Raw genomic sequence first — 15,220 nt, 5'->3', positions numbered from 1 at the left:
TACTGCTGTTACAATTTGATTGTTGGTAACAAATTAAATATCATGTAGTATGTCACTCTCAAAAAACAAAAATATATTGTGTGCACTTAAAAGTAGCATTAATCTAAACTTGATGTCTCTATGTTGACGGTTACCTGAACCAGTACCTGTATTAATTTAACTTGTATTAAAAGATAATAAACTTTTATTTCTGTTGGTGCCATTTGTAAAACTTGTGGATTTCTTTCATTTCAGATGTCGTCATGAGCTGCGTAATCTCCAGCAAGTATGGGAGACGGTTCAAGAGGTCGACGACCAGCAAGAGCAATGGAAGCAAGAGAGTTGGCAGAAAATGAACACAAAGTATCTAAGAGATGCAACAAATGACCAATTGACTATGGTGCGGTCACTTCCAGAGGATGTCCAGACATGGGATGTTTATCTACATATGCAGGAGTCTATTCTTGTCATTCAGGTACGTTTTGAACAGAAAACATTTTTATGTTTTGTGGGATATCACAAATCTTAATCTTAAGCTCTGTCTACACTATCAAACATTATTTTGCAAAAAAATGTGCCTGTATATGGACATGATGATGTCATATCACTACCAAATTTGAGCATGTCACTACCATATTTAGGCATATCACACTTTTTTGTCAAACTAGTTTGATAGTGTAGACAGAGCTTTAGTAATAAAGAAAATAATAAAATAAATTGTTGATTGTTTCTTGTAGGCTTGTCTACCTCTTATTGATGATCTTAGTAATCAAGCCATGAGGACTCGGCACTGGAAACAACTGGTGAGGGTGACAGGTGGCATCTTGCAGATTGACAATGAGAGTCTCAAGAGAATGACACTTGGTCAACTTCTACAACTTGGACTGCAAAGTAAAAACTTATTTATTGTATTAGCAAACAAACAGTAGTAACTTCCAACTTCTTCTCCAACTGCTACTAAATTTATTTCCACTTAAACAAAAAAATCAGAATATACAACAGAAGGAAGTTATATGTTGTAAATTGTTGTTTCATTTCAGATCATGTGGATGAGGTTAGAGCTATTGTGTATCGCGCTGTGAAAGACGTCTCAATAGAAAGTGCCCTCAAAACATATGAAGAGATCTGGTTGAGTAAGATCTTTGATTTGAAGACACATGTTCGTACTTCCGCTGTCGCTGATCGTGTCGAAAAAGATGTGAGTCAAATTGAGGTTTTGTTTCATATAAACCAATAAATCTTGCAGTCAGATGTTTTCCAAAAAATTTGTTTAATAATATACAGGATAATGTATACTTTATTATAATTAAATTCTCTTTTTTTAGGATGACACTAAGAGCCAGTATTCAGAGTCTGATGCCGGTACAATGCGAGATGGAGCCCGGAGCTTGATTCTAGGCCGGCGAGCTCCCAGTCGAATGTCAAGCCAGACCATGGGTACAGGAGGAGCAAGGTTGAGGCGAGCTAGTGTGTCATCGCTACCAGCCTCGCTTCTCAATCTAGGCGAGGTAAGAATTTTTATTGAATCAGCCATTTGTGTCAATAAAATACAGTCTTTTAAAAGAAGTACTGTATATCTTATATGTGATTAGTTTCGGCTGGATGGACCACCCTTGTAAAATATTGTTGAAATAATAAATAAATTAGCCTTTGATTAAATGTTCTCATATATACATATTCTTATATTTTAATCAGGATTCTGGAGTGTTAAATCTACTTTCTGATGTTGACCCAATATTTGAGGAGCTAGAGTCGCATCAAGTAGCCCTGCAGGGGATGCAGAGCAGCAGTGCAGCGGGTTCATTTCTTGACGAAGTTCTTAAATGGCAGAAAAGACTGCAAACTATTGAGGCAGTTCTGACAATATGGCTAGAAGTGCAAGTAAAATGGGTGGAGCTTGAAGAGGTAGGCTATGAATATTCATGGTGTCGTGTATGAATATTAATTAATAATATTATTATTAGTTGTTCTTGTTAACCAATCCCTGGAGTTCAGTTCGACTTATTTTGACTCTCAAACAGCACCATTGCAAAGTCTCATACAATACAGTTATTTTTTTATTCAAATTTAACTTATTATTTTATAGGTGTTTAGTGGTTTGGATATAAAGACATCCTTGAGCCATGAAGCAGGATTATTTGGTTCAGCTAACAGAGAGTTTAGGCTTCTAATGAGAGCCACAGAACGTAACCCAAATGTACTACAGTGCTGTCAGAGAAAAGGTATTCTTGCATTTTGAATTAAACTCTTTTATGAATGAAAGTCATGAAGTGTTCTTTTTATCTGTAGTAATTGTCAACCATAACAATTGGTAGTTGGCAAAAAAGAGTCGTTGGCTCATTTGCATTTGAGGTGCCAAGCATTTTTCATTTTTCTATATTTGTTTGGCAGGAATATTATCATTACTTGAGAAGATGGATCACCATTTAGAACTCTGCCGTAAATCTCTGCTAAATCATCTTGAGAAGAGGCGTCAGAAGTTTCCTCGATTTTATTTCCTATCCATGGAAGATGTTCTTCACATTGTTTGCAATGGTAAGGTGTTTTTATTCTACAGAACTATTTATGAATCTACTCCTAAATATGAAGACCTAGTTTATGCAAATGAATACTTTTGTAAACTATGCATTTTCTATGGCTGAATAGAGTATGTATTAATATTTTTTATTTTCTAGGTTATGACTTGAATATGGCAAATCTTTACTTGCCTAAGTTGTTTGAAAACATGGGTCGACTAGAGTTTGAAGAAGCGCCAGAAGATCTTGAGGCCCAGTTTCAAGTTACAGGTGTGCTCAGCAACATGGGAGAGAAACTTCCTCTTAAACAGGTATTAAATGGGGTCTATAATTCTGTTTGGACATTGGATAGAAGCACCATATTATCTGGAAGCTCCAAATGCCTTGACCTCTTAAGCTATGTCTACACTATCAAACTAGTTGGCCCAAATATGGTAGTGATATGCACTTATATGGTACTGATATGACATCATCATGTCCAGATATGGGTACATCACATTTTTTTTTGCCACATAAAGTTTGATAGTGTAGAAAAGGCTTTAGACAGTCAGGGGAATGTTGTTGAGTTATCAGATAGTCTATATTGTTTTGACAAATCTTAACTCACTTTGGAACATGACCACAGCCATTTCCCCCTTACTGTTGAGCTCTTAAACATGGCTTCAGTTTACTACCTTTTTTCACAGCTTTTAAAATAATTGTTTAACATAGCTTAGGTTTTGCACTTTCCTGCCTCTTGCAGAAATGATATTTCATTTTTTCATTTACTTCTTGAAATGTTTTAAATTGTTTGCTATTTTTATAGATGGTTGTATGTGATGGACCAATTGAGAACTGGTTAGCTGTTCTTATACCAACCATCAAAGCTAGCTTACAACAGCAGTTGGAATCGGCTCTCAACCACCAAGCAGCGGAGGTCACTGGGGTCAAGAAGGTCAAACGAGATATTCATAGTGCTGGAGCTAGAAGAGTTACAGTACTCAAAGATGATAATAAAGGTAGATATACTAATTTTGCTAAGGAGCTAATTATTTTGCTGCAAATTTTGGTCCGGGATATATTCTGATTAGCATTTTAGACTTAAATGCACGCCCTTTTTTATCCTCATAAGTTGAATCTTAAATCATGTACGTGGGTGGTGTATTTGGAAATAAATAAAGAATTAAATTGAATTAAAAATTGATTTGAATGAGGTTAAAATACTTAAGTAATCCTTATCTATCTAAAGAAATTTACTTACCTTGCTTTTGGCAGGTGCTCAAATCAGCCGTTCTGGTAGCCGTGCCGATAGCCGTAATGAAAAACCTGAAGCCATTGAGAGTACAGAGACGTCCAGTAGATCTTGGATGTTGGACAATGCTGCAGAGGTCGTTCACCTTGCCACTCAAATTCAGATTACAGACCAGGTTGAGAAATGTCTGAAGGCCGTGGATGGCGGCGACAAAGAAGCTATTAAGGTAAAAATATTATATGTAATTTTAAACACATTACCTAAATCTCAAATAAAGCTCTGTCTACACTTTCAAACTAGTTCGACAAAAAAAGTGTGATGTGCCTAAATATGGTAGTGATATGACATCATCATGTCCATATATGGGCACATCACATTTGTTTGTCACATAAAGTTTGATAGTGTAGACAAAGCTTTACACAGGATTCAAAACGCATTCTTTCAAAACTTATTCATGTGTTTCACATCAGAAAAGTCTTCAAACTCTTTCATTTATTAGGAGTGTTACTTTATTATTTTATAACATTTTACATAATATAGTAAGTTTTTGTTTAAATAGGAAGCAATTGCGAAAGTGGATCAGAGTATATTAGCAGCTGTTGTGATGATGAAAGGAATTGAACACGAAGAAGAAAGAAAAGCAAGGATTAGGAGAAGGAGGGAATTACTGAATAAAGAAGGTAACATTTAGTCAATTTTGTTGTTTTTCTACACCAAGGTGTCCATATTTATCTATGTATATATATTGCTCTGCTTTTGCATTAATTACTTTTGTACATGCATTTCATCAATCACCACCACACAGATTATTATTATTACAATGTTTAAATCCCAGTTGGAATGACTTTTTATGTCAATTTTTCTTTATCAGACATACCTATAGTTTTTTTTATAATAATAATATATATTTATAATTATCTATATATAGTCTCTATTTTTTATCCCAATTGTATTTTTGTAAGTTCAACGTTTTCAGCGTTTGGTCTGCTTGTTGTTAATATTTGTATATTCTTTTCAGCTGAAAAGCAACTGCAGCGTGCGAGCAGTGCATCAGATAACGCTGGCAGCCGCATGAGTGCTCATCACAGCAGTGTGCAGTCACTGAAGGCTTCTAACTGGTCTCTGAATGACCAAGGACCTGTGATGGACTTAGCTAGTGAGAGATCAGCACAACTAGATGGGGTAGCAGAAGACGACGAAGAAGGTATAATACACATGCAGAAAAGATATTAGTACTAAAGCTCTGTCTACACTATCAAACTAGTTTGACAAAAAAAGTGTGATGTGCCCAAATATGGTTGTGATATGATATCATGTCCATATTTGAGCACATAATTTTTTTGTCACATAAAGTTTGATAGTGTAGACAGAGCTTCAGAGGTGCAACCAGTTTGGTACAATTTTTCTTTTATTTTGCTCAGGTGCGTCAGTGAATACAATGAAGGTAACTCTACCACCTGAAAGACGACATCACAAAGTGGTCGTAGAAGAACGAGTTGATCAAGCGGAACTTAAACTGATGCTGTTTCCTGGACAAATTCAAAAGATTAGTAACCTTATTGCTCTTCTTGCTAACCAGCGAGAGGTATTAAAAAGGTAAACAAAAGTTACCTCTAATATTGTACATGATCCTACAACTTTCTATGTCACTTAGCTGAACACACTATATCTGTATATAATTCTTTACGTTAAACCATTCATAAATACGTACGTAAAGAATTATAATATACAGATAGTTAATATAACCAGATGAAAACATTTTTCATAGAAATGAACACACAATATATCTAGCCCTTATATTGTAATGCTTTAAACTAGAGACGCTACTACTTAGCCCCTGCTTCCAAAATGATTTGTGAGGACACCTGTATTTAATATCAATGTGTTGTCTTGATAAAGATTTGAGGAACGGCAAGCCTCTGGTGAGACTGGCTTCACAGAAAGCTTTGAATGGCAGGCTCAGTTAAGATACAGCTGGACACCAGACAACGCCACACTTACTGTCAAGGTAAGCACACTCTTAGACAAATGATGACTTTATTTAGTCAGTTAAATTTAATTCATCTTTATTGGTCTAATTCATATAAAAATAAATCATAGAATATTTGTTAATACACTGCAGCAGATAAAACAGGTTAAAATACGTAAAAAAAGTAGATAGAAAAGTACAGTACAATATTTAAAAATTATTAAATATAATTCATTATTTACGATACAAAATAATAATTTTAAAAGAAAAAAAAATGTGTGCATTTGATGTGAATATTAGAATACTCATTAGTACAGTATGTACTATTGTATACATGTCTTTTTATTACTTTAAATCTGTTTCTCATTGTAGAGTTTAGCAAATGAGTTTGAGTATGGGTTTGAATACATGGGTTCAACATGTAGACTTGTACAAACACCTGTGACAGAGACAGCTTATGTTGGCCTCATCCAAGCTATCAAGGCACAAATGGGAATAATGGGCGTTGGCAATAATGTAAGCTCACTTGTTTTTACCTATTTATTTATTTATTCCGAATTCGCTTTTATTGAAAACATAACAATAAATCTGGGTAAATTTATTGCAACAAGACAAAATTATTGTATACGTGATTTTAATTTGATAAGATATATATTATTGTAGAAGTGATTTTTATTTTTTTTTTCTTAGTGGAATAGTCGCATTGAGGTTATACATGATTTAGCTAAAACTCTTGGCCAGCCACTTTATCTGTTTAACTGTTCCAAATCTATGGACTCAATCCTTTTAGCTGATGTGTTCAAAGGCCTAGCCAGTACAGGTAGATATTATTATTACATGAACATTTCGTAGTAAAAAAATTATTTTTTTAGTTGAGTCGCAGGCAGACATGTCATTGCTGTGATACAGTACAAGAATTGTGCTTTAAACTATGACATGTTTTTTATTCCTGCAAGAACAGAGTTGAGTAACAGTATAGTTCTCTGGTTTCTCTTATTTTCACACTATAACATTTTCAGACTCTATAGATAATTTTATTTGATCGAAAAGTCAACATTTTTGTTTGTTTCTGTAGGATGCTGGGTTTGTTTCAACAACCTGAATCATATTTTACCAAATGTGCTGAGCATTTTCACTCAGTTCCTCACCCAGTACCTCGATGCAAAGAGAGCAGGCAAGTCAAGCCTTGCTATATTCAGTGAAGAAGTTGGTTTGAATTCAGTTGGCGCATGCTTTGCTACCATGGACAGCGCTCTGGATTTGACGACAAGTGCCGCAGAGAAAAGACTTATATTGAACTCCTCTGTTGCTCAGCTACCGCCCTCACTTGTGACGTCGTTCCGTACAGTGTCTATTCAAAACCCCGACTTTGGAATTGCTGTTGAAGTTTTACTTCTTAGCCAAGGTACTGTATACTCTACATACATTCATTCATTCTTTAATTTATTTGTTTAACTCAACTAAAGCTCTGTCTACACTATTAAACTAGTTTGACAAAAAAAGTGTGATGTGCCCAAATATGGTAGTGATATACCCAAATATGGTAGTAATATGACATCATGTCCATATATGGGCACATCACATAAGATCTTGAATCTCAACTATGATGCTAAAACATTTTATATAGAAATATGGATTATATTTTTTTATAAAATTATCTGTTATTACAGGTTTTGTAAGGGCTACTGAATTAGCCAAGAAGCTTCTAACATTACGTGAAATGTACAACAAGATGATCCCAGGTGAGGTGCGTAACGCAGACAAGATAAAGATTGGAAGCGACCCCCACGAGACGTCTCACGGCTGGAGTATTCAAAACCTACGAAACGTCATCAATCAAGCTGGTGCCATCTTAGATGACATGCTAACACAGAAAATACAGAACGTTACAGTTCCTGGTAAGTGGCCTACACGTTATAGACCATTTCAAAATGACTTACTAACAGCTAAATATCACTAAAAATACTGTACACAAGTAATATCTTATTTTCATTTCAAGTACAAAAGAAAACCTACATATTCTTTCTCAAACCAAAAAGGTGAGAAAACAGTAGTATTTTTTTAATACACTTTTTACTTTTTTATATTAAGAACTGGACACTGTAAATGAAGATGACGAAACCAACGAGGAACCAGCCATTGATTCGAACCCCGATTCCAATGTAGTAATTACTATACCAGATGAGTACATAACAGATGAACCAGAAGCATTGGTGCTGGCTCTACGGGATATGTTTATGCCACGCCTTCATGGCAGTGATGCAGAGATGTTTATCACACTGGTTGAGGATCTCTTCCCTTCTGTTAAGGTTGCGATGACATTTGAAGGAGCATCACAAGATAATGGTGTGTGCATTCTAGTTATTTTCAATTTCATTTTATGCCCTCTTCTGCTACCACTCATTAGTCATGGGTTTTTGTATGTATGTACTACCATATAGTTCTCTATAATTATTAGAAATGTGCTACAGCATACCAAACCTAATTTTCTGATCTTTGTAATTGTTTTCACACTATCGATATTTGTATGATACGAATATAGACTGAGCCTAATATTCAAACTCAGTACTCATTATAGTGTACAGCCCTGTCTACATTATCAAACTAGTTTGACAAAAAAAAGTCTGTTGTGCCCAAATATGGTATTGATGCCCAAAAAGATAGTGATATGGCATCATCATGACCATATATGGGCACCTCACATTTTTTTGATAGTGTAGACAGAGCTACCTTAATCTTCAAACTCTGTACAAAGTAGGCCTACTCATTACAGTGTTAGTTACATTGTTTTTCTATATCATTAGATACTTTAGAGTTTAATACAGCTGTTGTAAGTCTGCAGTCAGATGGCAAACAAGTTCCCAATGTAAGCTCACAAGAGACCCAGCCTCTTGATAATCTAGATGCTGCTATAGCTGTAGCTACACACAGTCTAGGCCTACTACCAGGCACTGCATTCCAAGCTAGAGTAGCTCAGCTAGCTCAACTTATGGAAACGCATCAAACAGTAAGATATAGTTTACTTTTTTACGGTTTCTGTATCAATATTTATCATCATGTATTATCGTGTCTAAATTATACTACTGTAATAATACAGTAACTACAGTTGTTTTTATTTCAATAACGTATGATTTTAGTTTGTTGCAATACAATGTGTGATTACCCCCAAAAAAAGATGAGCGGTGATGGTAAGCGGAAAACAACCGCATAGCTTGTTCCACATAGAATATGTATCTATCCTCAGCAAAAACCACCTGTCCGCGCCATGCTTTGTGTAAATGGTCATAAGGAATAACATAGATTTTATATTTTTATTACCGTTATCACTCGTCTGTGTAAATTGGCCTTAAAGAGTAAACAAAATGTAGCTACTCCAGTAAGATAAATGTGTCATGCACCCCAATATTCTTTCTATATTCTATGCAAATTGTATGATTACCAGATTTTACCAGAAATAATGTTTAATTAGTATAGATAGGTCTATTTAATGCATGACTGAACATGGTAATTGGATTTCTAAGATATGATTGACACTTATTTGATTGACAGGTTGCTGTGGTTGGGCCTGCTGGTTGTGGTAAGAGTGAGTGCATAAAGACATTGATTGGTAGTCAACGTGGGCTAGGCCATGTAGTCAGTGTTCAACGACTCTACTCACAGGCTGTTGAACCTCAGGAATTTCTTGGCTTTTATGATAACAAAGGGTGAGAAAATTTATTTATTTATTTTATTTCAATTCACAATCAACATTGGGAGCCCGCCATTTACAATGGAATTCATAAAACACAAGACAAAAGAACATCTACAAATTACAAACGTTTCTTAATTTTGGATTTAAATAAAGATAAACAATTAAAGAAAGTATCAATAGTGAAGGCAAAAACATAAAGTTTTAACACCTTTTCACTTAAAATAATCAGCTAAAAAAAAAACAATTTTTAATGTTTCTTTTAAATTATATTTAGTGAATGGAGTGATGGTTTATTCAGCACATTGTTTAGAAAACACTGTTTGGTGTGTGATGTGGACTTTGTCAACAACAAGCCACAAATTAAGCTTATTCATCTTGATGGACAGGTAAGTTGTACGCTCATCCTACAACACAGTACAGACCCAACTATGTGTCCCTTAACAAACTAGAAAAAAAAGTGTGATGTGCCCAAATATGGTAGTGATATGCCCAAATATGGTAGTGATATGACATCATCATGTCCATATATGGCCACATCACATTTTTTTGTCACATAAAGTTTGATAGTGTAGACAGAGCTTTGCCCATTTTTATCTCACAGGAAAGTTCTCTAAAAAGAAAGTTCTTTAATATGAAGAAGTGTTTCTACTGTAGTTATACACTTTAATAGTTAATACTACACTTTTGCTGTGAAAAATAACTTAAAACATAAGCATTTTGTATTGTTTTTATACAGGTTGATGCCAGTCAGATGGAGGTGTTTGGTTCGATCTTTCACAATGATGGTTCATTGGTGTTGGCTAACAATGAGAGAATACACATCCCTCACCACGTCCGTATCTTGTGGGAGGTAAGTTAGTAATCAGGTTGTGTTATGTTACTTCTTATGTTAATTTCCTTCAATTCCACCACAGATTTGTTCTAGGGAATAAACCAAACCTTCAAACTTGACTCAATCTTAACCCAACTTGGGTAATAATAACATTTTAACCAAATGATTTTCTGTCTACAGTTGGAATCTTTGACTCATGTTAGTCCAGCAGTCCTTTCTCGAATTGGTCTTCTCTCCATGGACAAGTCAGACGTGAGCTGGCGACTTTACCTGCATCGTTGGATCCAGAACCAGTGTGAGGGTGACCAGAAACTCCTGTACACCCTTGCTGATCGATACCTTGGTCCTGTCATAGAATACATGTCAGAAGCTACCAGGCCTGCGCTCATTCCAGGTGGGAAGTTGAACGCGCAACCAAAGTTAAAACGGATGATTGATGTTGGTGACATGAACATGGTTATGACATTCTGTAACTTACTGGAGGTGAATAAGCAATGCATATTTAACTTAATTTTGTGAATACTTATGTAAAAATTAGCAAATTTGGAAATTTTCTTTCTTATTAAATTTCTTTTTTAAAAATCCTCTGTTTTGTGTACTACTACTATATTGTTTACAATGAAGATTTAATTCTATATTTTTAAAATATAATTCAATGGAATTTTTTTTTATTTTCCAAAAAAATAGGTATTAGTGGCCCAAAATTCTCAGCTAAGTGAGTTACAATATGAGAACTACTTCAACTTTGCTGCAATCTGGGCGTTTGGAGGAACACTCGACGATAAGTCTCGTACAATGTTCAGTACTTGGTGGCGCTCTACATTCCAACAATACATTCAGTATCCAGATGAGGGTGAGGTATGTAACAATAAAGTTTTGAATACTTAGTTTTGTACTGTATTACTTAAAAGTAGAATAAATAAATTAATTTGTTTTTCGTTGTTGCTCAAGATAATTTCTCAGACAATCTTTAAAATCGAACAGTAATCTAAAAGACACAAAATGTACTGTTTTTGTCAAAAACTACTGTTTTATTCTGTAGTCAAATCAAACAGGACTGTAAGGCACAACATATTAATTACTTTAAGTAAATAACAAATTGATCACATCTGTATTTTGTTGTTCTCTTGTCTACCAAGGTATGGGATTACTTTGTAGATGGAGATACACAGAGCTTTATAGAATGGAACGAGGCTATTCCACCTTATAGCATGCCTCCCCATGATGGTATACCAGCAGATGCATTTGTACGAACAAAAACATATGAGGTGAGTTTATCAGTAAAATACAGCACAGTGATTCTGAAAGTGTTATTATCTACACTATCAAACTTTATGTGACAAAAAATATGATGTGCCCCTATATGGACATGATGATGTCATATCACTACCATATTTAGGCACATCACTACCATATTTGGGCACATCACACTTTTTTTGTCAAACTAGTTTGACAGTGTAAACAGAGCTTTATGTAGTTTGTTGGACACAAACTTTGATTTTTTATATTACATATAATGAATAAACGTTGACACATTTTTTCTAAGTGATGTCTTGTTTTACTATTTTTAATATTTATTACCTACTTAATATTTCTATAATTTATTAACAATAATATTTTTATTTATAGCAACTTTCTTACATCATGGGCTTGTTGTCTGACAATGGCAAGCCAGTGATGTTGGCTGGAGAACCTGGTTGTGGTAAGACACTTATCTTCCAAGATCGCATGAAGACCGTGTGTTCTGGGGAAGTAGCTGAAGTCCTTGCTTTGAATGTCACCAGTAACAGGTAGGAAAGAATATTTACAAAATATTTCATAACTTACTATTTTATTTGTGTATGTGATGAAATAAAAAATAAATAATGTTTATAATATTTAAATATATATATTAAAATAAATATATTTATTAAATTTTAAATACTATTTATCATTTAAATAGATTGAAAAAGGTTATTTTAAATTGGTTTTGTTAATAATAGATTCACAACAAGCCGAGTGTTATGGCAGCGTCTTGAAGAGAAACTGGAATGGAAGCACGGACGAACATACGTACCGAAAGGAAACAAAAAGCTCATGTGTCTTGTTGATGACTTGAACCTTGCCAATGTAATGGTGGATACTTAACTTTAGGCCAATTGAGTTTTGGGGCAACTACATTCTTATTGAAAATTTAAAAGCTTTTTGTAGTGCTCTATTAGGTTATATGGTTGTTTTAAAAATTCAATGTGTTCCTATATTATTCAATTTATAAAATCTTAATAATAACAGGTGAATTCAAGTGGTTCCCAGTCAGCATGTGAGATGATACGTCAACACATGGACTCTGGCGGAGTTTATGAGCCTGATCTACAAGTTTTACGAGAGGTTAAGAATGTGACCTACCTGACTACATTGAACCCCAACACTCCTGCAAGCATGCCACCGCTGAGCCCTCGACTTCTACGCCACTTTGGAATGTTTTCAATGCCATACCCAAGGTGAGCAAAAACTATAATATATAAGAATGAACTATTATTATAATGAAGAAAATTGTTCAGATTCTTACATTAGGCAAAATCTGTAAAAGATTCAATCAAGTTTGAGTGGAGTTGTGGCTTAGTGGCTATGATGCTTGACTCCCAATCCAAGGGTCCTGGGTTCAAATCCTGTTATATGTCTGGATTTTTTCTAATGACAAATTGCAACTCCACTCCCAAAGACTTGTAATAAGACTTTGTTTATGTAGAGCATCTTGTATATGTTTGTCTTATGAACAGGATTGCCACCTTTAAGAAGGATGTGAATGAATTCACTTATGGTTATCCTTGGCAATATATATAAAAACAAGGCTCTTTCATTTATCTACCTTTTCTTTTTATAAGGGATGATGAACTACACACCATTTACACCACTCTACTTAACACTCACTTCTGCACTCCTTCAACGTCATCATTGACCTCAAAAGATAAGGTAAGTCTAAAGCTCTGTCTACACTATAAAACTAGTTTGACAAAGTATTGGTGGAAAGTGATTACTATCACTAACTTGATACTAGGTAGTAAACTCTGATGAGAGAATATTCTGCAATTATCCATTATGATTTGTTTTAGCGACCGTTAAATCTTGTGGACAAAGAAGAAGAGAAGATGAAGGAACTGATGTCAATGATGGTCAATGTAACTCTAGAAGTACAGGGTCGCATGAGGTCAATGTTCTTGACCACTGCCGAACGATGCCATTATATGTTTAATGTCCGAGAACTAACAAGAGTGTTTAAGTAAGTAATTTATATAATTTTAGTATATAATATTATTTTATTTTTTTATGTTCTGGAAGTTGAAGTTTAATGATTCTCTGTTTAGTGGTATCTCTAATCTTGACCCTCTTCTCATGATGGCAAGAACCATGATATTGATAATAATGATTTTGATTATGATAATGATTTAAATCTCTCTCTGTTAGGAACATCTGTCTTTCCCTAAGACCTGGCGCCGACCTTCAAACCCTTCTTCTAATCTGGCGCCATGAGTGTGAGTGGGTTTACAGCAAAAGACTTGTTAGTGCTGTAGATGTTGAACGCTACCAACAAGTCTTTGTCACAGCCGCTAAAAAGGAATTCACAAGTGAAGAATTCGTAAGTGAAATTCTACAAATGCCGTTGTTTATGCTAAATAGTTGCCAATAGAATTTATGCTTACATTTTGTGTGTGTTGTGCTCTTTAGTCTTAAACTAAATCTTGGTAGTAAATGTGGTAGTGGTTTTTTTAATTCCCTTATCATACCAATGTCGAGATAAGTAGTAGTAGTAGTAGTGATAGACAATTTTGTTTTATAGTTTTTTGTCTACTAGTTGATAATAATTGCATTGCAAGACAATGCTTTTAGCAAATTCTCTTTTAAGCTATACTTTTGTAGTTGTCTATTTGATGTGTTATGCTAACATATTGCTTTTAATACCTTTTACTATGAAAGGAGCAAGAAAAGCAGTTACCAACGGATGTCAGAGGCAAAATGGTATGAAATGTTTGTCATTCTAATGATAAAATATTACAAAATGTTTATACTGACAACAAGTACAATATTTGGTTTTTTTTTATTAATCACCATGCACATTTCAGTAAATGCCAATTGTATGTAATGTATACGCAAATGTATTATTTACATTAATTTTTCTTCTGTCTTTTTTTTTCTTAGCTAAAGCTAGTTATCGACCTGAAACAGCCATTATTCAGCAACCTAGTTGAACAAGACAGTGGTATAGTAACAGCAGGTGGATACAAGGTATCGTCAACAACGAGCAGTATGGTAGCAGACGACGAAAAGACTGATCAGTACAAGCCGTGTTACAACGTAGATCAAGTTCGCTTGCTTACTCAAGACGCTGTAGAGGAATACAACAAGGGACATCCACGTATTAAACTTGCTTTATATCGAGTGAGTAGAAACATTTCTTCTCATATTTTACTCTTGCAGTGAAGTCTGAAGTTTACGCCCTAAAAAGAAAATGGAACAGTCCAGATAAGAGTCTTGTCACCATAACATATTTGTTAATTTCTAATTGTTATTTGCAGGAGACAATTGAACGTGTATGCCGATTGGCCCGGACCATTCAGTCCCCTCATGAGGTTGGCCACGCCCTCTTGGTGGTGGAAGGCAATCCAGGAATTGGTGACCTATTCCCACGCCTTGCAGCTCATCTATGTGGCTTTATAATCTTTGAGGTGAATCCGTCACCAGTAGCTTCTACCAAGTCTTACAAACTAAGTCAGTTCAAAGCTGATCTAGTGACTGCTTACACTCGAGCTGGAGTTAAGGTAATGAAATTGCTTTTTAATTTTTTTTCAGAGTTAGGGAGACATGCCCTTTAATGATAATGATGATAGCTCCATTTTTATGTTTCACTGAAATAAATAAAAGAAAATTTAATACTAATTTTGTAGTAACATTTACAATTGTCTGCTTTGCTTTGCTTTGCTATATGCATTAATTTGAAATTCACTATACTGAAACAATTTTAGTC

General features: G+C 34.7%; 1 protein-coding gene across 1 annotated transcript in view; it reads left to right on the top strand.

Annotated features, from left to right (window-relative positions):
• The window catches only part of LOC144850484 (uncharacterized), a 44,799-nt gene that overhangs the window by 11,629 nt on the left and 17,950 nt on the right, over positions 1-15,220 (top strand). The window contains exons 26-60 of the mRNA XM_078707764.1: positions 235-454; positions 717-870; positions 1,020-1,177; positions 1,305-1,487; positions 1,675-1,884; positions 2,066-2,201; positions 2,371-2,514; positions 2,655-2,806; positions 3,301-3,493; positions 3,750-3,952; positions 4,286-4,406; positions 4,745-4,930; positions 5,148-5,322; positions 5,626-5,734; positions 6,068-6,211; positions 6,386-6,515; positions 6,771-7,100; positions 7,366-7,593; positions 7,787-8,041; positions 8,500-8,702; positions 9,245-9,399; positions 9,661-9,772; positions 10,123-10,236; positions 10,399-10,701; positions 10,906-11,076; positions 11,358-11,486; positions 11,848-12,008; positions 12,201-12,327; positions 12,490-12,698; positions 13,083-13,170; positions 13,311-13,477; positions 13,663-13,834; positions 14,173-14,214; positions 14,395-14,634; positions 14,772-15,014. Coding sequence (XP_078563890.1) covers positions 235-454; positions 717-870; positions 1,020-1,177; positions 1,305-1,487; positions 1,675-1,884; positions 2,066-2,201; positions 2,371-2,514; positions 2,655-2,806; positions 3,301-3,493; positions 3,750-3,952; positions 4,286-4,406; positions 4,745-4,930; positions 5,148-5,322; positions 5,626-5,734; positions 6,068-6,211; positions 6,386-6,515; positions 6,771-7,100; positions 7,366-7,593; positions 7,787-8,041; positions 8,500-8,702; positions 9,245-9,399; positions 9,661-9,772; positions 10,123-10,236; positions 10,399-10,701; positions 10,906-11,076; positions 11,358-11,486; positions 11,848-12,008; positions 12,201-12,327; positions 12,490-12,698; positions 13,083-13,170; positions 13,311-13,477; positions 13,663-13,834; positions 14,173-14,214; positions 14,395-14,634; positions 14,772-15,014 — 6,067 coding nt within the window. The remainder of the gene's footprint in view (positions 1-234; positions 455-716; positions 871-1,019; positions 1,178-1,304; positions 1,488-1,674; positions 1,885-2,065; positions 2,202-2,370; positions 2,515-2,654; positions 2,807-3,300; positions 3,494-3,749; positions 3,953-4,285; positions 4,407-4,744; positions 4,931-5,147; positions 5,323-5,625; positions 5,735-6,067; positions 6,212-6,385; positions 6,516-6,770; positions 7,101-7,365; positions 7,594-7,786; positions 8,042-8,499; positions 8,703-9,244; positions 9,400-9,660; positions 9,773-10,122; positions 10,237-10,398; positions 10,702-10,905; positions 11,077-11,357; positions 11,487-11,847; positions 12,009-12,200; positions 12,328-12,489; positions 12,699-13,082; positions 13,171-13,310; positions 13,478-13,662; positions 13,835-14,172; positions 14,215-14,394; positions 14,635-14,771; positions 15,015-15,220) is intronic.

Source organism: Antedon bifida, chromosome 8 (genome assembly GCF_963402885.1).
Source record: "Antedon bifida chromosome 8, ecAntBifi1.1, whole genome shotgun sequence".
Classification (NCBI taxonomy): Eukaryota; Metazoa; Echinodermata; class Crinoidea; order Comatulida; family Antedonidae; genus Antedon; species Antedon bifida.
This window is presented reverse-complemented; position numbering and strand designations above follow the sequence as displayed.